This window comes from Brachyhypopomus gauderio, chromosome 8 (genome assembly GCF_052324685.1).
Source record: "Brachyhypopomus gauderio isolate BG-103 chromosome 8, BGAUD_0.2, whole genome shotgun sequence".
Classification (NCBI taxonomy): domain Eukaryota; kingdom Metazoa; phylum Chordata; class Actinopteri; order Gymnotiformes; family Hypopomidae; genus Brachyhypopomus; species Brachyhypopomus gauderio.
The window spans coordinates 795116-819805 of record NC_135218.1 but is presented as its reverse complement, the minus strand read 5'-3'; the positions used below and the strand labels follow the sequence as shown (position 1 = coordinate 819805).

Here is a 24690-nt window from a genome sequence, read left to right as displayed (position 1 = left end):
ATAACACAAGGAATAGCTCAGGAACAATACAACGCACGTAACATCTCAACATGCATGTCACTCCGAACTCAACTCCTTTTATATTATATTCTATCTGTCTCTATGGAAGCACTTCTCTCTATCTTTCTAACAAATAACTCTGTTTACATTCCATCCCATACACAGCAGAAAATATTCAAGCATGTGCTCACTCGTATCATATCATTGATAAATACTATTAATCCATATCCCACTATATGTCCTCACTCAAATTTATAACCTGGAACATACGAGGTATCGGCACACAAATAAAGCAAACCAAGGTACTAAATCAGACATTTGCTTACTACAAAAAACACATCCATCAGAAACAAATCACCACAAGTTCAGGTCATCACAATACACCAAAATATTCTCAGCCTACTATAACTCCAGACAAAGAGGAGTATCAGTATTAATAAGCAAAAATGTACCTTTTACACATAACACCTCCATATTAGACCGAGAAGGAAGATATTATAATCAACATAAACATCAGCAATACCCCCTTAACAATAGCTAGCTTATATGCCCCCAATACTGATAACCCATCCTTCTTTCACAAATTTTTGGTGACTTTAATTTAACCCTCGACCCACATATAGACAGATTAACCAGTTCACACAATACACGTAACTGGCAGTCCACAGACATCATAAAACAATACATGTCGGACTTAGGGCTCAGTGATGGTTGGCGCCTCAAAAACCTGAACGCTAAAGAATTTTCTTTTTATTTATCAGTATACCACTCGCACTCTCGCATTGACTATCTCTTAACCAGCAAATCTATTATATCCAGTCTATCTGAAATAAAATATCACCCGATAATTAGCGACCATGCTCCAGTATCACTTACATGGAACATAAATCCAATATATAAAACTTTCAACTGGCGACTAAATATCTCCTTACTCAGAGGTCCAGAGTTTGACAGCTATATTAAAAAAGAGTGGGCATCTTTCCTAGAAACAAATGACTCTCCAGAAACCCCACCAACACTACTTTGGGAAACTGGGAAGGCAGTGTTAAGAGGCAAAATTATCTCTTACTCTTCTTATAAGAAGAAAGATTTAGAAAATGAGACTAATCTACAACCAAAAATTGGGGAGCTATCAAATGAAATTATAAAAAAACCCAACAGAAAAAATAAAAATAAAAAGAGTTAAAAGAATGCAAATCACAATATAATGAATTAATAAATAAGAAGACTCAATTTTTAATACAACGATTAAGACAGGAACAATTTGAATACTAAATCAGGTAAATTCCTAGCTAACCAATTAAAGTATAACAAAGAAAAAACTACAATTGCATTAATCAAAGATGAAAATGGACTAATCAGGCAAACAACAAATGAAATGAATGAAGTAATTTGGAAGTATTATAAAAATCTATACTCACTACAACACGATCCGGACCCAATGGATATCCATACTTTCCTCAATAATATAAACCTTCCAAAACTAACGGAAGAACAAAAAGGCACACTAGAAAAAACAATAACTACAGAAGAACTCCATAAAGCCCTCAGAAAGATGCCTAATAACAAAGCACCAGGACCAGATGGCTTCCCCGTTGAATTTTATAAGCACTTCTGGACAATATTTACTCCAATATTTATTAGTTTAATAGCCGAAATTAAACACAACAAGAGATTACCAACAGAAATGAATACAGCTACAATATCTCTCCATCTTAAACCCAACAAAGATCCTACCTTACCAAACAATTACCTTCCACTGTCACTAATTAATGCAGACAAAAAGATAATAAGACTTTAGCTGCCAGATTGGAAACGGTTATTCCATTCCTCATTCATCTGGACCAGACTGGCTTCATCAAAGGCAGACACTCCAACACCAACATGCGCAGACTACTCAACTTGATACATTACACGACAATCCATAAGTCCGAAACCGCAATAGTCACTCTAGATCAGGGGTGGCCAACCTGTCATAGACCAAGAGCCACTTTTCTTACTGCGTTACGGCAAAGAGCCACATCGTACATGGGCGAGTGTAATCTGTTGAGCGGGGGGTGGCGAGTGTAAATTATTAGCTGTGAAGACAGTCAAATGCGTGTTTTCCACTACGCCGGTTTTAAAAGTATTAGCGGCTCGCTAGGCTTGTAAACTAACCGCGCACCACGAAAATGTAGCAGTGTGTCGCCCCGTTTGTGCAGGTGAGCCCGTGGACCGGCTGGGGAGCCGCATTAAACCAGGCAAAGAGCCGCATGCGGCTCGCGAGCCGCGGGTTGGCCACCCCTGCTCTAGATGCTGAGAAGGCTTTCGATAAGGTCAATTGGAAATTCCTTTTCAGTACACTACATAAGCTAGGTTTTGGAGAATCATTTATTGACTGGATCAAAACGTTGTATACTGCACCCAAAGCCACAGTAAATACTAACGGTCTAATATCACAGAATTTCACACTACACAGAGGGACCAGGCATGGATGCCCACTCTCTCCTTTATTATTTTCAATTTTCATAGAACCATTAGCAGCAGCCATACGTCAATACCCAAATATCAAAGGTATCCACACCCACGCCACAGAATATAAAATCACATGTGGACACACAAAAGTCAAAGTCAAAGTTAACTTTATTATCCCAGAAGGGAAATTCAAATGGTCATGGTGCATATGGTACAAACAACATAAACAGGGTAAAAATAAAAATACCACACACACACACATACACAGTACTACAGTGTCAAGTCCCTTGCTGAGAACTGTGTCTTTCATTAACCATTCTAATTGCAGAAGGAACGAATGACTTACTGAACCTAGTCGTTCTTATTTTCCTTTGTAGTAGCCTCCCCGTACCACGTTGACTTAACTGGAATCTATTATGTAAAGGGTGGGTAGTGTCTGCAATAATACTTCCAGCCTTGTGTAGTATGATATCTTGAAACAGCTGGGCAGCTGATGTTTGATTGCACCCAATTATCCTACTAGCTGTTTTAATAATGCGTTGCAATTTATCCTGGTCTTGTTTACGCATGCTACCAAAGACACAGACCAGACCAAAGGACAAGACACACTGAAGTACAGACTTGTAAAATAGCTCTAAAATATGAGTGTCAACATTAAAACTACGCAATTTTCTTAAGAAAAACATTCTTTGTTGAAGCTTCTTCACCTTAAAAGCGGCACATTTGTCGAATCTCAACTGATCATCAATTTCAACCCCTAAATATTTGTAAGTGTTAACTCTCTTTATCGGTGTATTGTTGATGACAGTGTTTGGTGCTTCTTCTGCACTATGTCTAAAGTCGATAACCATTTCTTTTGTTTTGCTTGCGTTAACATTAAGGAAATTGTCAGAGCACCATTTTATGAAGCTCTTCACTTCCTCTTCAAAGCTGGTCATTGACAACTCCCCTGCTTTCAAGAACCCCACCAGGGCAGTGTCATCTGCATACTTAAAATAAGAGTGTGTAGTTGTAAGAGCACGACACTCATTGGTATAAAGTGTATAGAGTATGGGAGACAGCACACACCCTTGGGGAGCACCTGTGTTAATGACCTTAGGGGATGAGATGGCCTGATTAAATCTAACCTGCTGAGTACGATTTAACAGGAAGTTATTAATCCATATGATGAGCCTTGGGTTAACACCTAACTTGACCAGTTTGTCCACCAGTAGGTGGGGTTGGATGGTATTGAATGCGCTGCTGAAATCAATAAAAACAATCTTTACAAAGCTGTAAGGCTCCTCTAGATGTTCAAATATGCTGTTTGTCATGGTTAGCAGTGCATCCTCCACTCCCCGCCTTGGCTGGTATGCAAACTGGAGAGGGTCCAAAGATGGTGCTACCTCACTAAGCAGATGTTTCAGTATGATTTTCTCTAACTTTACTTCACTTAACTTTAACCCACTACTCACATCCATCAACAATGATATTCAACGATGGATGAACCTACCCCTATCCCTCATTGGCAGAATATCCACAATCAAAATGAAAATACTACCTACATTAAACTATCTTTTCTCAGTGATCCCGATCCAACCCCCACCTACCTGGTTTACAGCCTTGGATGCAATCATCTCCAAATTCTATTGGAAAAACAAACCACCTAGAATTAAATTAGCTACATTACAAAAACAAAAAACCCAGGGAGGCCTAGAAGCTCCAAAGTTTCAGCAATATTATTCAGCAAATCAATTACAGTACATAATTAAATGGATCAAACCACATGAAGCAGATGAAATATGGAGAGACATACAACAAACACTTATTAATGACATACAAATCTCAGACTTACCATTTATTAGTATAGCACTCAAACGTCACCCCTGTTTCAAAAACCCAATGATATCATCAACTCTGACAGCTTGGTGGAAACTTCACAATAACACAAATACTATAACTGCGCCCACAATAAACTCACCTATATGGCACAACCCCGATTTTCCCGCCACAAAAAAAACACCAAAACTACAAAAATGGAAAAAAAAGGTATCACACATTTACACCATATCATACACAATAATAATCTGGCAACTATCTCACATCTATCCCTGAATTATAGCATTGAAAGAAGCCATTTTTGGAATACCTCCAACTAAGATCCATATTCAACTCAATAATCAAAGATAAAGCAATACTCGAACCGAGTCCAGTAATATCAGAATTCCTTAACATCTCTTCTTCAGACGAAACTCTGAGTAAAGTATATAGATTCCTAACTAGATCAAACAGTCACCATCCCTAGTAAAAAATGGGAAGATCTCTCAATTACCGCCAATGGATAAACATTATGAAAAAGATATTCACCATGACTAACAACACTAACCTTCACTTGATACAATATAAAGTAATTCATAGGGTACACTACACTAAGCAGAGATTAAATAAAATGGGACTAGTAGATTCAGAAATCTGCATACATTGCTCACTAAACACCCCTGACAGTTACATACATGCTTTATGGGACTGCTCACCGATCAAACACTTCTGGCAGCTTATCATAACTCGCCTAACTCCAATACTCAAACAGAACATCTTGCAATCACCATCACTCTGTCTTCTTGGCGACACTTCAACAATAAACCTTAACAAAGAGAAATGCAAAGCACTTTTAGTGGTGCTAACCATCGCTAAAAAAACAATTCTCACTAATTGGAAATCAAGGGAAAAAATCACCATCAGTCAATGGGAAAACTCACTCATAGAACACATAGAAATGGAAAAAATATCAGCATCTCTCAAAAACAAGGGACAAGATTACTAGTATAAGGCAGAACATAGCAACAAGCACTAATAGACTATCAACCCTTATATCAGTTACTCAGCCTAACTTTAATGTCTTATTTCCAAGAAGTTGACATGGTAACACTACTTGATGTGATTTCATCACTAAAATCCTCTACATGTGAACTGGACCCTTTACCAACATGTTTTTTCAAGCAGATTCTGAACTCATTAGTTAATGAAGTTCTAAAGATTGTTGATCAGTCTCGGCAACTGGGAGAATTCCATAATATTCTTAAAACTGCTATGGTTAAACCACTAACTTGATCCCACTGTTCTCAATAACTATCTACCTATATCTAACCTTTCCTTTCTTAGCAAAATCACTGAAAAAGTTGTGTCAATCCAGTTGAATGATTATGTCAAAGTAAATCAGATAAATTACACTTCAGAGTCTGATTTCAGAGTTCTCCACAGCACTGAAATAGCACTAGTTAAGGTAGTAAATGACCTGAGATTGAATAAGGATGCAGGCAAACTCTCAGTCCTTTTTCTGCTAGATTTAAGCGCCGCTTTTGACACCATTGATCATGAAATACTTCTTGATGGACTACTAAGACTTAGAGGCTTAGTCTTAAGACTGTTTTAGATCGTACCTAACTGGGCATGATTACTATGTTGCATTAGGTACCTCTTCCTCCACACGTCAAAAAATAACTTGTGGCGTCCCCCAAGGATAAATTCTTGGGCCGTTATTGTTCAACCTATATATGCTTCCGTTACCACATATCATTAACAAACATGGTATTGGTTATCATCAGTATGCAGATGACACTCAACTTTATATTTCTCTAGAACCTAAAGCCCTAAAATCAATTTGCTCACTGTTTGACTGCATAGGTGATATACAGACATGCATGTCTGAAAATTTTCTGCAATTAAATAAAGAGAAGACAGGTTCTTCTTCTTGGTAGTGATTCACAAAGGAATGATGTCCAGACTTATTTAAATCAAATGAATCTGAATGCCAAACTATGTGTTAAGAACCTGGGTGTCACCTCTGATAATGAGCTCAGCTTCAAATCACACATCATGACTACATGCAAGACAGCATTTTCACCTTCGAAACATTGCTAAGGTCCGAGATATGTTCTCTCCTGCTGACAGTGAAAAACTTGTCCATGCATTTATCACATCAAGGCTAGATTATTGTAACGCTGTTCTATTTGCTCTTCCAAAGAGCTCTATTTCTCACCTACAGCGAGTTCAGAATGCTGCTGCAAGGGTTCTGACCCGCAAGAGAAAGAGAGATCATATTACACCTGCACTCCACTCACTGCACTGGTTACCTGTCAGCTTTAGAATAGATTTTAAGATTCTACTCATGGTTTTTAAATGTCTTCATGGTCTTGCTCCTCTATACCTCAATGAAATGATGATTAGATATGTTCCAGTCAGGTCTCTCAGGTCTTCAAACAGTAATCTACTGGTGATTCCTAAAAGCCGATTAAAGACCGGCGAGGGTGCTTTTAGCCACTATGGCCCAAAGCTCTGGAATTCTCTTCCTGAAGAGCTCAGAGGCATTTCATCCCTGCACAGCTTCCTGTTTAGATCTGCTAAGAAACTAACTCTGTTCTAATTATTTTAAGTTTTCCAGATTATTATTATCTTATTTACTTTACTTTTTTACATTATTTTATTTAGTTACATTTTATGTTATTTTAATATTTATTTTATTACATTATTATTATTATTTTATAATTTGTCATTATTTTATTATGTTTGTTTCCTTTTTATCTTTAATTTCTTTTAACATTTTCTTTTTGTCTTATCTTTGCTTCCTTTTAATGTTTCTTTTTATTTATTCTGTAAAGCACTTTGAGTTGCATGTATGTATGTATGTATGTAGACTCTATAGTCCGACACGTGAAAGTCGCGATTCCTGTAGGGGCACCAGCGGTTACAGTCAGCTGTTTACCGGGAGCCAGAGCGCCGGACATTAGTGGCAACCTTAGACTGTTAGCCCATAGGAGATTCTTTAGGATAGTTATACATGTAGGGGCCAACGATATACGTCTGCGGCAGTCAGAGGTGACTAAGGCTAATGTTAAAGAGGTGGTTAAATTAGCCCAGACGATGTCCGATGCCGTAATCTGCTCTAGTCCCATCCCAATGCGGCGCGGCGATGAGCAATACAGCAGGCTCACGTCGCTAAACCGCTGGATGTCCAAGTGGTGCTCCGACAATCAAGTGGGCTTTATTAATAATTGGAAAGAGTTCGAGGGCAAGCCTGGTCTTTTAGGCAGGGACGGTGTCCACCCCACCCGGGATGGCGCTGCCCTGTTATCTTGCAGCATAGCCCGTAGTCTGTTAGTTAGTGGGCAGTGTAGTACTAGGAGCTGCTGACTAACCAGAGTCGCGACCAGGCCGCAGACTAACGGGCTAAACCGTCTGTCTGCGAGCTGCTTAGAGGCGTCACCAAGATCCCATAGGATTAAGACTGTGTCTGTGCCCCGGGTTAAATTAAATCATAAGAAAATAGTCCGTCCTAAGTTTTTAACTAATATTTAAACTTCACATCCAATTATTACCTATATGACCGATCTGAAAATTGGATTAATTAATATTCGATCACTCAACTCTAAAGCAGTTTTTATGAATGAACTTATAACTGACCAGAAAATTGATATTCTATGTCTAACTGAAACGTGGATTCAATCTGGTGACTATTTATCTCTAAACGAAGCCACTCCTGTGGGATATAGTTATATACATAAACCTAGATTGTCAGGCAGAGGAGGAGGAATATGTATATCGTGATTGTTTAGAAATTCATCAGAAATACTTGGATATCTTTAATTCATTTGAGATGCTGTCTATTAATGTAATTAGTCCATCTGAAAATAAAAGTTCATTTTCCCTAACAAATGTATATAGACCACCAGGGCCTTACTCAGATTTCTTAAAAGATTTCACAGATTTTACAGCAAATTTAGCAGTTAGTAGTGACAAAATAATAATGGTAGGAGACTTTAACATACATTTTGATAATGCGGAGGATCCACTGACAAGGGCTTTTACTTCTATATTGAACTCTGTTGGCATTACACAAAACGTTGTAGGACCCACACACTATCAAAATCATACCCTAGATTTAATCTTAACGTTGGGTATTGACGTAGATCAGGGGTCACCAACCTTTTTGAAGTTGGGAGCTACTTCTTGGATACCAATTATTGCGGAGGGCTACCAGAAAGAAAGTTGTTGAGCGGGGGGGGGGGGGGGGGGGGGGGGGGGGGGGGGGGGGCGCGAACGAAAGTTGTTGAGGGGAGGTGGGGGGGGGGGGATTGGGTTTATGTGCGCGTGTTACAATCGCTACAATCCGGGGACAAAACCGGGGACAATCGCTAATAGCAGCAAAAACATAAACGATGCAGCGCTTTGGTGCAGGGCAATATAGTGAGCTGTTTTTAAAACAAGCCCGCGGGCGACTCATAACGTCCTCGCGGGCACCACGTTGGTGACCCCTGACGTAAATAATATAAATATACTCCCGCAAACCGTAGCTATCTCTGATCACTATTTAGTCAAATTTGAGATTCATCTTAACATAAATACCCGCTCATCTCCTCGGCAGTGTATAAAGCGCTCGATAAATTCATTAACAGCAACACAGTTTATTGAAGCCCTCCCTGATTTAACTGCTCTAGCCCGCTCGCCATCCTATCCAGGAGAGTTAGATAGTCTAACCAACTGCATAGAGAATAATTGACTACATCATTGACTACATCATTGACATCATTTGCATCATTGACTACAAACGGGCACTCGCTAAAGCACGCTCAGCATACCTAGCCTCACTGATAGAGAAAAATAAAAACAATCCTAGATTTCTTTTTAATACTATTTCCAAACTTACAAAAAATCAAGCAGGCGCAGAACCTCAGATTCCAGTAAACCTCACTAGTAATGTATTTATACATTTTTTTGATAATAAAATAGAGAATATTAGACAAAATATAAAACCTTTTATTAGTAATACAACTGGTATGTCATCTGGTTTGGTTGACATCGATTTAAATCGCATACTGAAAGAAAAAATTGATGCTTTTCATCCACTCCCACAATCAGAATTAGAGAAAATAATTTCTTCCTTAAATTGTGCTACCTGCACACTAGACTCGGTTCCATCAAAGTTATTAAAAGAGGTATTACCAGCGGTAACTGAACCTCTTCTAACTATAGTTAACTCATCCATTACAATAGGTCACATGCCCAAATAATGTAAATTAGCAGTTATTAAACCTCTGATTAAGAAACCAAATCTTGATCCTACTGTACTATCTAATTATAGACCTATTTCAAACACATCATTTATATCTAAGATCATAGAAAAAGCTGTTGCCCAGCAATTATGCCTATATCTGCATAGGTATCACATATTTGAAAAGTTCCAATCTGGTTTTAGGCCCCATCACAGTACTGAAACAGCATTAGTTAAAGTAACAAATGACCTCCTCCTTGCTTCAGATCAAGGTTATGTATCGCTGTTAGTGCTTCTTGATCTTAGTGCAGCTTTCGACACAATTGATCATAGGATCTTGCTAGAAAGGTTAGAACGCTGGGTTGGAGTCTCTGGCACACCCCTTTCATGGTTTCATTCTTACTTAACAAATCGCTATCAGTTTGTAGAGCTCAATAATATTCCATCCAAACGTACAAAAGTTAAATATGGGGTCCCGCAAGGCTCCATTCTAGGACCACTATTATTTACATTATATATGCTACCATTGGGCACAGTTATAAACAAACATGGTGTCAATTTTCACTGCTATGCAGATGACACTCAACTTTACATATCAGCCAAACCTGATGACAAACTCAGTTTAAGAAAAATTGAGGCCTGTGTAAAAGATATTAAATGCTGGATGTCTCTAAACTTCCTCCAACTTAATGAGGACAAAACAGAAGTTCTCCTTCTGGGCCCTAAGGCCTCAAAACAGAAAATTCCAGATCTAATGCTTAATCTCGCAGGCTACCCCATTACACCTGGCACAGTAGCCAAAAACCTAGGCGTCATACTCGACTCTGACCTATCATTTGATAAATACATAGATAATACTACTAGGATAGCTTTTCTACATCTCCGTAACATTGCTAAATTAAGAAATGCATTATCACAGGATGATGCGGAAAAATTGGTGCACGCCTTTGTTAGCTCTAGATTAGACTAGGGATGTCCCGATCCAGCTTTTTGAACTTCCGATCCGATACCGATATTTATTTGCACTTCCGATCCGATACCGATATCGGCCGATACCGATACCGGCCTATCCGAGCATGTATTAAAGTTTAAAGTTATTTAGCCAACTTACTTTGTTGTCAAACTCATGTTGAAAAGCGTTTTACTCTTGATAAGTAGCCAGCTGAATTAGGTGTGTTTGAATAATACACAATGGTTGGTAAGGAGAAACTGACCTGTTTATTTAGCAATTAATAAACTCAAAATAGACAAAATATTAAATAACAAACAGAAATAGCATCAGTAAACCAAGGATTAAAAAGCCACAAGCAAATAATATTGTAAATTATATTTAAAAAAAAACACACAACCTGAGTGGAAAATAGTCTATTATTATCAATCAATCAATCAATCAAATTTTATTTATATAGCGCTTTTTACAACAGTTGTTGTCACAAAGCAGCTTTACAAGTGCCGAGTCCTAGCCCCCAGTGAGCAAGCCAAGGGCGACAGTGGCAAGGAAAAACTCCCTAGTTTTTTGCATGAGGAAGAAACCTTGAGAGGAACCAAGACTCAGGGGGGGAACCCATCCTCCTCTGGCCGTATTATTAACATTAACATCCATCAGTGCTCTTGAACAAGTGTAAACCAAAGCTTAAAAAAAAATCCGTGCACATATCGTAAACGAATTAAAAGCAAAATGCCTTCTACTCCACACTTTGCTGCTCCATCCTCATCTATACACTCCCTTCAATTCAAACGTTTCTGCCAGTGTTAGTTGTGTAGGACCTTTCTTTTTGTCTTCGGTTTTCATTAGAAACTCATCATGTTGTTTATGGTGGTATTTCGCTAAATGCTTGATTAGATTGGTGGTATTAAAAGTTCTTACAGCTTTACCACAATGCTTGACTTTACTGTGGCATATGTTGCACTCTACCTCTTCGTCTTTGTCATCCTTTAAGGTAAAATAACCCCACACAACTGACCGATAACTTCAAATTTACACGGCGGTCCGCGATGCCACGGAGCTAAATTGGGGCAGAAACTACGCTTGTGTGCTGAAGGTGTGCTGGAAAATGCGGACCGGATTACTCTCACTAGCAAAAACTGGAATGGATTATCTAAATGGGTGCGCTGGAAAACCGGGATCGGACTTAAAAAAAAACTGGATCGGGAGTCTGGATCGGCATTTTCTCGTGTCTGCCGATCCGATACCAATACGTATTTTTTGCTAATATCGGCGGCCGATCTGATCCAAATATCGGATCGGGACAACCCTAGATTAGACTACTGCAATGCACTACTGTCAGGATGTTCAAATAGGAATCTAAATAAACTTCAAATAGTTCAAAATGCCGCAGCCAGGGTTCTGACCAGAACTAGAAAATTTCAGCATATCAGTCCAGTCCTATCAGCCCTGCATTGGCTCCCAGTTAAATTCCGTATTGACTTTAAAATTCTTTTATTAACTTATAAAGCATTGCACGGGCTTGCTCCTGAGTACCTTCAGGAACTTATTTCCTATTACGAACCCCCACGCCCACTAAGATCACAGGGTGCTGGTCTTTTATTAGTTCCAAAAATTAATAAGGTAACAGCAGGGGGAACAGCCTTTTCTTGTAAGGCCCCCCAGCTTTGGAATAATCTTCCTAAATGCGTCCGGGACTCCGACACAGTCACAATCTTTAAGTCTAGGTTGAAAACCCACTTATTTAGTTTAGCGTTTGATAATTAATATCCCCCCTTAGATAAAAGTACAGATCCAGGGGTTCATAGACGAAGGGTTTTATGGTAGACTGGGGCGCTGGTGCTGTCGTCCTGTCACTGCTCGTGGTCACTCAAGTTTGTTGACAGTGCAGTGGACGGATGCCATTGTCTCAGAATGACCCCAAGCCTATGTTACCTTCTGGTTCTGCCTTTTTAGCAAGGCTGTAATAATTTAACTAAATGCCGGAGTTGCTGCCACACTCCGGAAATGTTTATAATTTTACCTGTCCTGTATATGTCCTCATACAGAGCTAATTTTCCCTGTTTCATTTCTCCACATGGCTGCCCGCCTGCTTGAGGAATAATGAGATGAGGAGACCAGCGATCCATCCTGAGCCAGCCACCTCCTGCCTAACCGGATGCATACATCATGATGGACATTATTACATATTTTTCCTTTTCTTTCTCTTCTTTCTGTCTAAATTGTTGTTGTTGTTGTCATGGTGACCGGTGTCGGCCAGAGGAGGATGGGTTCCCCCCCTGAGTCTTGGTTCCTCTCAAGGTTTCTTCCTCATGCAAAAAAACTAGGGAGTTTTTCCTTGCCACTGTCGCCCTTGGCTTGCTCACTGGGGGCTAGGACTCGGCACTTGTAAAGCTGCTTTGTGACAACAACTGTTGTAAAAAGCGCTATATAAATAAAATTTGATTGATTGATTGATTGTATGAAAGGTGCTATACAAATAAAGATTATTATTATTATTATTATTATTATATTCATGATGCTGAATTCTTGTTCTAATTTGTCTTCATATTTGAGTTTAGCCTTGATAATGTCATTTTTTATTTCCCAGTTAATGTCTTTACGTGTGAGCCAATCCTACCTCAGAAAAGCCACCCGTTTTTCTCTCATTCCAAGCTTGATTTGTTTGGTGATCCAGGGTTTGAAGTTTGGAAATCTTCTGACAGTCTTTGTTGGTATTATCATATCAAAACAGAATTTTATATAATCCATGATGACAGAGACCTTTTCCTCCAAATCACCTGTAGGAGCCAAAATGACTTTCATGTTGTTTCTCACCATTTCCTGTTTAAGTGTGACTGACTGAGAGAGTGAGTGAGGAAGTGAGGTGATCTTGGCCACAGGTGGGTTTGTCCCCACCTAGAGGAAGACTGTGATATTGAAGGTGGAGCCCAGGGGGAAGGCCTTAGGGCTGAGAGGGCAAACAGTCTTTTGACCATGTGGACCTCGTGGACCATGTGGAGTGAGGGGAAGTGTGTGGATTGTGCTTACTGGACTGCATTACAGCTACACTCTCACAGTAATGTCTTTATTGTAATCCATCATTATCTGTAATAAATGGGCAAACAAAAAACATCAACTTCTCCTCATCATTCACCTGCACGTGTCAAGACAATTCCAGCTCAGTCACCAATAGTAGCCAAAAAAGGAACAAAGCTACTACAATAATATTACAGCACCCTTAAAGATGTTCCAGTCTGCGCATGCAAAGCAGCCTTGCAGCTGTGCAATGGCGTCCTCTGGCCACTGTTTTGTGGATCTCAGGCTTCTCCCATGTCAGTGTCCGTCTGTAGAGCATAAGTAGAGTGATGACGTTCTGATCACCTAGACCTAGTGGCGGGTGAGCCCAGAAAACTTTTTGTGTTGTTAATATTCCCATAACACAGGTCCAGTGTGTTCCTCCTCCTTGTTGGAAAATCCACATATTGTTAGAAGGAGGTTATTATACCTTCGAGCCTGCAGCTGTTGAAGTTGCCCATGATAAACACCGGTGCATCTGAATATTTCTCCTGCATGTTGCTAGCGGTGCTAGCAATTTGCTCAGCTACTGTTGTGTCGTTCGCTCTGGGTGGGGTGTAAACCCAGCTGATGACCAGGTTAGGGAATTCCCTTGGGAGGTGGAAGGGTCGCATGGACAGAGTCAGCATTTCCAGGTTAGGTGTGCATACCTGGCCATGAACTTTGATGTTGTTAAACCATCTGTTGTTGACATATATGCAAACCCCTCCACCACGCTCCTTTCATGAGTCTCTTGTCCAGTCCGCCCTGAAAATATTAAAGTTGTTAAGATATACCCCAGTATCCGGAACGGCCTGTTCAACCAGGTCTCTGTCAGGGCTAGGATACTGGCTTCTCTGTAGGACCTTTCCATCCTGCATTTGGCATGGAGTATATTGCCTTTATTCTGGAGGGATCGCATGTTGGCCATGATCATGGAGGATAGTGGGGGTCTAAAGGGCTGTCTCCTCAGCCGGGTGTGAACACCTCCCCTCCTGTCTTTCATCCTCCACCGAATTTCTGGTTGGAGAGGTACCGATGGTTTCATCCTGCTCGGCATGAACATGGAGTTGTAGCAGATCTTCCCGGGTGTAGGCAAGTCCGCTATTGCTGGGTTGCTCAGATAGTAGCGCCCAGCTTTCACTAGCAAAGATCCATATCATGATGATAAGGATCGAGATTGTATTAAACACCTTACTCCTCATTGTGGTGTTTGTTAATACTACTTCTAAAGACCATTACCAAGACTACACTTGACACTGACTGACAAACTAAGTAGAAAGTAACAAGTTCACGCATGGAGACACAGAGGCACACGAGTGTACAGACAGCGTCGTTGCGGCTGAGCATGCGCCGAATTAACATGACTGTGTTTGTCATGTCTCAGCCGGATTTATTTGTTGGTCATGTCTCCTTGTTGGTCACGTTTCTGATTACTCCGGTAAACTGACCCTGGGCCGTGTACAAGATTCTGCTCATGGATTTTCCATTAATAAATCTCATTCTTCTCAGCATATGCTTCGGTTTCCTGATCGCTCCTCATTACAGACAGCAGTATCTCTACTAGGTTGAATTTTTGTTATTTATCTGCTAAACATTTTTTGTTTATTTATACATTTAATTTATAGGTGGGTCATTCCAAGATTTTGGTACATTTCCTGTCCCACCACTTAAAATTAAAATGTACACTACCGTTCATAAGTTTGGGCTCACTTAAAATTTTCTTATTTTTGAAAGAAAAGCAGTTTTTTTCAATTTAGCTAACATTAAATGCATAAAAAATACACTCTATACATTATTAATGTGGTAAATGACTATTCTAGCTGTAAACATCTGGTTTTTAATGCAATATCTACATAGATGTATGGAGACCCAATTCCAACAACTATCACTCCAGTGTTCTAATGGTACATTGTGTTTGCTAACTCTGTAAGGAGGCTATTGGATATTTAGAAAACCCTTGAAAACCCTTGTGCAAGTAGGTTAGGACAGCTGAAAACTGATTAGAGAAGCTATAAAACTGACCTTCTTTTGAGCTAGTTGAGAATCTGGAGCATTACAATTGTTGGTTCGATTAAACTCACAAAATGGACAGAAAAAAACAACTTTCAATTGAAACTCGACAGTCTATTCTTGTTCTGAGAAATGAAGTCTATTCCATGCGAGACATTGCCAAGAAACTGAAGATTTCCTACAATGGTGTGTACTACTCCCTTCAGAGGAGAGCACAGACAGGCTCTAACCAGAGTAGAAGGAGAAGTGGAAGGCCCCGCTGCACAACTGAGCAAGAAGACAAGTACATTAGAGTCTCCAGTTTGAGAAATCGATGCCTCACAGGTCCTCAACTGGCAGCTTCATTAAATAGTACCCGCAAAACGCCAGTGTCAACGTCTACAGTGAAGAGGTGACTCTGGAATGCTGGCCTTCAGGGCAGAGTGGCAAAGAAAAAGCCATATCTGGCTAATAAAAGAAAAAGATTAATATGGGCAAAAGAACACAGACATTGGACAGAGGAAGATTGGAAAAAAGTGTTATAGACATGAATCAAAGTTTGAGGTGTTTTGATCACACAGACGAACATTTGTGAGACACAGAACAGCTGAAAAGATGCTGGAAGAGTGCCTGACACCATCTGTCAAACATGGTGGAGGTAATGTGATGGTCTGGGGTTGCTTTGGTGCTGGTAAAGTGGGAGATTTGAACAAGGTAAAAGGGATTTTGAATAAGAAATGCTATCACTCCATTTTGCAACACCATGCCATACCCTGTGGACAGCGCTTGATTGGAGCCAATTTCATCCTGCAACAGGACAATGACCCAAAGCACACCTCCAAATTATGCACAAACTATTTAGAGAAGAAGCAGGCAGCTGGTGTTTTATCGGTAATGGAGTGGCCAGCGCAGTCACCAGATCTCAACCCCATTGAGCTGTTGTGGGAGCAGCTTGACCGTATGGTACGAAAAAAGTGCCCATTAACCCAATCAAACTTGTGGGAGCGGCTTCTGGAAGCATGGAGTGAAATTTCTCCAGATTACCTCAGCAAATTAACAGCTAGAATGCCAAAGGTCTGCAATGCTGTAATTGCTGCTAAGGGAGCATTCTTTGACGAAAGCAAAGTTTAAAGTAGAAAATTATTTAAAATAAAAAAAAAAACATTATTTCTACCTCGTCAATGTCTGGACTATATTTCTATTCATTTTGCAACTCATTTGATAAATAAAAGTATGAGATTTCAGGGAAAACACAAAATTGTCTAGGTGACCCCAAACTTTTGAACGGTAGTGTACATGTCCAAAATATCTAAATGTCAATTTTTTTTAACAATGCACTTGTTATAAGACAAACTGTAAAATTTGGTGGAAAAATATGCTCCTTAGATATTATTCAAAAGACCGAATACCTTTGGACCACCTCAAAAAATGGCAGTTTTCTCTTGTCCCACACATTGGGTGACCAACTCCTTTGCCAAATTCAACATTTAAAATAAGCTCTAAATAAATAGCTTCCTCTTGAATATTGTTGAAATGCATCTCCTTTACTTATGAAAACAACTTCTGTCCCAGCCATACTCCAGTTCACGCGCAGACGCTGTCTTTCAGGTTTGTTGGCGTTTTATTTGAACAAAACATAATACATTGTATTGCATGTCACAGTTTTTACACTATTAATTTGTGTCCCACAACATGCACACAGCCCCGTTACCATAAGGAATTTTATCTGGCAGAGAAAGAGTTTTAAATATTTGTGTACTGGCACAAAAGAAGTTGCATCACAAGGACATTTCCTGCCCAAATGGCAAGACCAATGGTAAGTGCTCTAACAATTTTCAAGGTTTTTTCCCAAATATGTTTGTCCAAGTTGTGTGTGTCACTCAATGAATGCAACCCTGTTCCTCAAATTGTAAGACTAATATTGAGTAGTCAAAATGTACTTTATATACTTATATAACCATATTTGTCCTTGATCTTGTATACATAGCTAAATTTTACAGTTAGCATCTGTTCCTGGGGTAGACCACAACTTAGCCTAAATTTGCAACCCTGTTAGTCGCAACCCTGTTACTGCATACCAATTACATCTAAAAAAAAAAAAAAAAAACTGCCTCCATACCTGAGCTTGACAAATCAACCTTTTTGATAGTATATAACCTGTAGCTAATGAATATATAACGAAAAATGATCAAATTGAAGATAAAATTTTCAGAAGTGACCAACCCTGAATGTTTATTTTGATGTTTACATATTTCACCTGTATTTTGTATCCTGGTTACATGCTTCTACAAGACAATTCCTAGAAGATGGTCTGGCTTGCCAGTTGATGTGCCGATGCCATGGATGAATGTGCCAATGCCGCCAATGGATGCGCAGACTCCTACCTGAAGTCGGTCCTCCCGAGGTTTCTTCCTAATCCCTGCTTAGGGAGTTTTTCCCTTGCCACTGTCGCTCCTGGCTAGCTCATTAGGGATCTGGACCTATGCAAATGTAAATCTGCTTTGTGAAAATATTTGTTGTAAAAAGTGCTATATAAATAAATTTGACTTGACTGTTTTTGCTTCTGTTTGTATTGAACTGGATACAAGCATGTTAGGCTCTTTAAACCATCAAATGTTTTTTTTCCTTTTGCTTTTGTCTTAATCCTACAAGATGCTTTCAGACTTCCTGTATCTCTCGCCTCTGAAAATGTGAGAAATTCGAAATGAATGGTTGATTTTGAAATATAATAAAGGAGCGCCCTTCATCAACAGAAGAGGTGGGGAAGAAAGTTGGACATGGCTTATTTATTTAAGTATTCATCTATTCAGAAATGGTCAATAAATTGCTGTTCTACAATGCTAACAGAAGTAATAAGTTAGAGAAATGTTAAATCCTTCTTAGGCTACTCACACTTTCCAACAGTCATGGTCTGGTTAGGGAACTGGTCTTGTGACCGGAGGGTTCCGAGTTTGAGCCATAGACCATGACTACAGTTCCCATAAAGCACTTAAGCGCCAGGCTAGGGCTTTCCGCTGCTCTGGTCACGTGTGTTCCACAGCCCCCTAGAGGTCAGTAGTGTGTATTTGTTTGTTCTTACAGATAGGTGCACAGATGGGTGTATCGGACCAATTCCGATTGGGGTGAAAATCACAACTGGCAAGAATATATGCAATATGAAAAGACAAGAACTGCAGAAAAGCAAATAAACCCCCTCAATAACCCCTTCTCAATCACGTCCCCACAGTACCAAGAAACATTTGTTAATTTCACAGGACATAGCAGAACATAGTATTTAACACAACAGTGTAGTCACTGAACACTATTTTCTTAAGTGAAATGCATCCCACAAACCCTAATATAAAGTGCTGTCATGCAGGACACTCCCTGCATTGCTGCCTTTTAACACAGTAGATTTATTCCATTACTCCTTTATTACATTTAAATACAATGTCATATTTTACATTTCAGGTCAATATTTTAGTGGTAGAAAAACTGCATAATCGCAAAACTGAAAAATGAATTTTTGGGGGGTGTCTGTATGGTGGTGCTTACAATGATGCTTAAGGAGACTAGAGCAAGCCATTAACTCCAGCTAGTTCTTCTATTCTATGATTCCTGTAAATGTGGTGAGTCCGACATGTTTTGCTAAACATTCCATTCAATCTAATAAATTAAATACATAATCAATAGGTGATTTGAATGTGCCAGAAATGAGTCTACTCTAATTGCCATGAGTAAAAAAAAAAAAAAAGGGTAATAGATTCTCTCTCTCTCTGGATGTGTGGTTGTGTGTATGTCACTGTCTCATTCTACCAAATGCTCACTTCAGTTTCTGCCCAAAAAGTCCTTTGGACAGTTAAAGAGAACATTTCCATTCTTTAGCATTTGAGTTTAATTTAGACCTAACTGCCCAAGTTTGGTGGCTTGTGAAAAGTATGTTTGTAGAAGACGAGAAAGGAAAGCTTCTAAAATAAATATCAGGCCAGATAAGGAAGAAGGGGAAATGCCTTAGTAGTTACAGGATGTTAACTTGTCTGCTGCTTTAACTGCTATCAACCACCACCCTATGCTGGATTGTCATCTGCATTAGCAAATGTCAGTGGGCAGCATAACATATTAAGCTTTTACTCAAGACCAGTTGATGAGTTCTGTTCTTAATCCTTTTGTCTGACTCAGATAACACAGTGACCTATGTCTTCTTGTGTCTACCAGAAGTAACAGCACATAAATGATGAATCCACTGACCACTGTAGTATGAAGTAATTGTAGAGAGCCTATCCATCGCCCCAGGTCACACAGAGCTTTGTACCCTCAAGGACAGTTTTACAACCAGAGTGTGGGGATGGCTTGATGAGTTATTTTATAGCTAGTCTGTTTGATACTTTTTTGGACAATATCTAATCATATATTGGGACCAGACCATTACAGTGATATGGTCTCTGTTAAAGATTCCTGCTTGCTGACAGAGCAGGACCGATTTGTAGGAGTGGGTAATATATATTTTTTTAAGTGACATACCATTTAATTTTGTTGTAAGTAAATATGATGACAATAAGATATAAATAAAATAAGAGTATAATGTCATGAAAAACACAGCTAAAATGAGAATAAATAAGAACAAGATATTGCTAAACAAAATCAGACAGGTGCACAATATATTTACAGAGTACAGTCAGAGATTATGTCAAAGAAAGAGCAAGCTGGAAATTCTCTTTTAGGAATGAGAAGGAGAGACTGATGCATAGAAAAAGACTTTTGGGCCTGCAATTAAAAAAATTCAACAGTGCAGAAACTCCTAGACTGGTGTACAGAGTGCATATGTTAGGAGGACAGAGTGTGATACATATTTGTTTTATATGCAGATCTGACAATCAGTGAAATATAAAAAGAACTATATTGTCCTGCTATATGTCAGAAACTTACTAGCTGCATTCTGAACATTCTGCAACTACTTGAAAACAGACAAGAAACCCATACAGGATGTACTTGTACCAAAACTGCAGCACACCATGCCCTAAAGACAACCTTATCCCCATCGTTTGTGTGTGACTATTGATATCTCATTCTGTGTCAAAACAGCTTTCAGGTCAGCAATCCTGGGCAGTCATGACCAGCTGATGGACACAATGGGAGTGCACACTTATGATCCGACAGGAGAGGCTTCTACAATTCAAAATCCTGCTGATTTCATGGAAGGCTTTACCTTTCTCTACTGAGAATGGCCATTATTGGTCAGTTGCTCTTACACTGTTCCTTACAAAGACCTAACAAAGTCTCAACTTCACAGATATCAAGTTATTTGTTAAATTACTTTTCTTTATCTACACCGATGAAATGGTGTGCTCTGACCAGGCTAGTGTCTCAACATGAAACAAAGTCTCAGTACCACAGGGATGGAGTTGAAATCCTTACTCCTCAATTTTAAGACTGACTAGATGGTAATAAGTCATTATGGTCAACGCATACTCTATATCAGGGGTGCCCACAAGTTTTCAGTTTGCGAGCTACTTATATGATGACCAAGTCAGAAAGATCTACCGGGGGGTTGTGAGTTGTGAGGTGGCGAACGTCATTTGTTGCGCGGATTGCAGATTGGCTACTGTGAATGAGGAGTGAATGTCAATCAAAATACAACCGTCAGTGCAGATGTGCGATTCATCTACTACTTTTTAATGTGACGCAATCTACGCACATTCCTTCGCGATCGACCGGTCGATCAACGTAATGAGCACCCCTGCTCTATATGCTACATATCACATATTTATGTATTTATACTGTTATTTTGGAATGTATGGTTATTTACATGCTATCAGCTCAAATACTTATAAAATCCTACATTGTTCAGATTACCTAGACATTTTTTTACAGTAAATCTTTACTTGATTAACTATACTATTTCTATTGTCAGTAGTAAAAAAAGGCAATTCTGACGATTTGAAATTCAAATCCATTTTGCTTATGCAGATGAAGAAAATGGGTATGATTAATTGCAGACATTTTTCAAAATCTTGATGTTTAGATTGCTTAAATGATGGAATAGCAGACAGGCCATACCTGATATTCTGGTGTTATATATCAACCCACTGGATATATCAACTGTGTGGCCATGTATACACAATACATTCAGACTGTAGCTAAAAGTGGCTGACTTCCTGGTTTAATATTGTTTCTTTTCTTTGTTCAATAATATATTTAGTCCCCATTATGTTCACTATTTCAATATTTACTTATCTCTTTGACACTGATTTACCTGCAATTATTTTATTGTACTGACAAATGCAACATTGTGTTTTTTGTAGAATTTGTCTTATCTGTCTTATATATAAAAAGTTTTAGTATTAGTATAAGGTATTGTACAGATAAGACTCACTAACACGTTATAGTAGACAAATCTATAAACATGCTAATCTAGCTTTTAATTTAATGCATCAATATTCTTACCTTCCTCCAGGTCATTTCTTGCCGAGGCCTCTAACAATGCCACATTTGCTGCAAACAACACCCGTTTATGAGCTGCACTTCCATGGTGTCCATTTCCACGTCTCCGGTCAGTCTTGCGCTTCCTGTTGTGCATCTCCTTCTCATAGATGGCCCATCGTTTCAGCTGTTGGGTGCGACGCTTCTGAGCTGCTCGCAGTCGCTCCAGACTTGGTGCCTTATCAAGTTGCTGCAGCTCATTTAACAGCTCAAGGTGATTGGTCATGATGAGTTATAATTTGGGGCCACAGATGCAATGATGGCAGAAAAAAAAAAAATTAACCTAGCAAAGGCTGCTCCTGCACGGAGGATTCCCCCATTATATGTTACCTGCAAGAACAGAGAGAGTAATTGTAACTTTTTAAGGGGCGAGTGTGGAGCTGCAGGATGGATCAGGAAATGTGTCATGCATTAGTTCATATACCAGTTCATAAACATCAGCATTATAGCATTGAAGTGCTTAAGGTTCAATATACAATACAATTCGTAACATTCCAAGGCCTTTAAAAGTACATAAAAGATACAGCTACTAAGACTTGAGCACATTTGCTGTGTGAATGAGGACTTCCACCAGAGAGGTACAAACATATGTTAATATTTAAAAATATTTATATACATATTCAAAACTACTTTCCTAAAGATCATTCCTTTGGTCAAGTTTTACCAGTTCGGAGAGTGGACACATTGACCAGTCTACTGTTAAGATAATAAGAATTCCTTTGCTCCTGACTTATCATTCCACAAATAAAACAGTGGATAGTATTCTTAAACAATTCAGATAAGAACTGTTCTGTAGTCTCCAAACATTCTAGTTGTGCTACATTATTAACACAGGAACTACTGCAGTAACTGCTGCAAAAGAGTGCCATCACACATTCCTCCTCATGTGGAAGAATGTGATCCACCGTACATTAATTAAAATTTCAAATTAATTTAATTTTCTTTAGTCATGATGTCATCCTTTAACAAACCATTAATGTCCAAAATCACACCAAATTACTCTCATTCATTCGTGCATTGTTTGTGCTGGTTTGTAGTATTAAAAGAAACATCTATGCTATCGTTTTTAGAGGGGATATGTATATATGTTTATGTAAGCCCAGGCTGGAAAGGCCAGGGCTCTTCTACATTAATGTAATTGTGTGTTTGTGTGGGTGTGCATGTGTGAGTGTGTTTTGTGCAGCTGATCCCCAGACAAAGCAAGCCAGACAAAGACGAGCACGAAACATTTCGACACACATTAAATACCTTTGAAACAAATGAGACCCAAGTGTTGATGAGACAAGGCACAGGTGAGATGAACACGTGAGCACATTGGACCACACCCAAAAGAAAGACATACATGGACATGAACAACGTGGACTACACATGCACACGCCCAAAGGGTTGTACCGTGAGAGTATAATTGTAAAAAAAAAAAAAGTAATCCCAGTGAGCTGCGATAACCAACATCTTACACAATTGTAAGATTAGCAGCCATTGCCATAAGACATATTGGAAATTATGTTCAATTACATGCATATGTAGTCCTGTCACTACCCAGTACATCGAATGGGTACTCTCAGTCCACGTTATTAACCCACTATTGCTTGTGAATTGATCAAATTTACCCACCGCTTCATAAATTTACTCGCATTTAGCCAGTAACGGTGCCAATTTCCCACCCTGTTCAAGCCTGACTTAAGATTTAGGAAAGAAGATTGTCTTTTTTTCAATGGCAGTTCTAGGCCTCTCCAGTTTTCAATGGGTGGATTCAACGGGTGAAAGTGATTTTTCTGTAGACTGTGTAATTTATTACATTAGTCTTGATAGTCTATGCTTAAATATGCGATGTACTCTGGATTTCTTTTCTGGCAGAAAATGCAAATTATCCCAGTCACCATCTTGTGCAACAAGTGTCTTTGCTTAATACTTTAAAAAACTCCTTTATGTAGGTGTTGAAATCAGGATATAGAGTGAAGGTCTTGAGACCTCCCAGTAGTGATGTCAGTAACATGTTACTTAGTAACGCGTTACTCTAATCTTACCACTTTTTTCAGTAACAAATAATATAACGAGTTACTATTTCCAGTCCAGTAATCAGATTAAAGTTACTTATCCAAGTAACTGTGCGTTACTATTTTTATTTTCCTTAGTAAAAATATATATTTTTATATACTTCTGCGTCTGACAGTAGCGCTCGACTCCGCACGTTGCGCGTGAACTTGTGAGAGCGCAAGCATTCACGTCATTCTGTGCAGTGTTCTCCGTAACGATATGTGGTAGTGTAAAAAAACACCCCTCAAAAACAGAGAAAGGAACATTTACCAGACATTTTAATGTTGCATTGTGTTCCAAGTTTTTTCGTTTCACAACAAATTGCTGTCTGACTGAATAATTTGCTTGTATTACATTTACAAACATATTTACAAATAATACCACAGCAACACAAACGTAATGTCAGGAGATATATTATTTAAATGTCAGGAAATATATTGTTACTGTTAAAAATGCACTTCCAATAGAGTATTGGAAAAACTCATTTTGCTGCTAAATGTAACTAATAAAGTAACTTGCAATCTAGCGTAGTTACTTTTAAAATCAAATAATATGAAACGTAACTAAGTTACTTTTTAAAGGAGCAATCAGTAATTAGTAATCATATTACTTTTTCAAGGTAACTAAGCCATCACTGCCTCCCAGTAATGCAAGAGAGAAGAAGCGACTTATGGCACAGCTGCTCCCAAAGCTCTTCAGACACCTGAACTCTTTCTCCAGATAGCACTTTGATTTTCCT

The 24690-nt window shown here is 39.0% G+C and overlaps 1 protein-coding gene across 1 annotated transcript in view; it reads right to left on the bottom strand.

Annotated features, from left to right (window-relative positions):
* ppp1r16b (protein phosphatase 1, regulatory subunit 16B) overlaps window positions 1-24690 on the bottom strand; it is a 143078-nt gene that overhangs the window by 80980 nt on the left and 37408 nt on the right. Inside the window, exon 2 of the mRNA XM_077013718.1 lies at window positions 21879-22244. Within this exon, the coding sequence (XP_076869833.1) occupies window positions 21879-22140 (262 nt within the window). The 5' untranslated portion in view covers window positions 22141-22244. The remainder of the gene's footprint in view (window positions 1-21878; window positions 22245-24690) is intronic.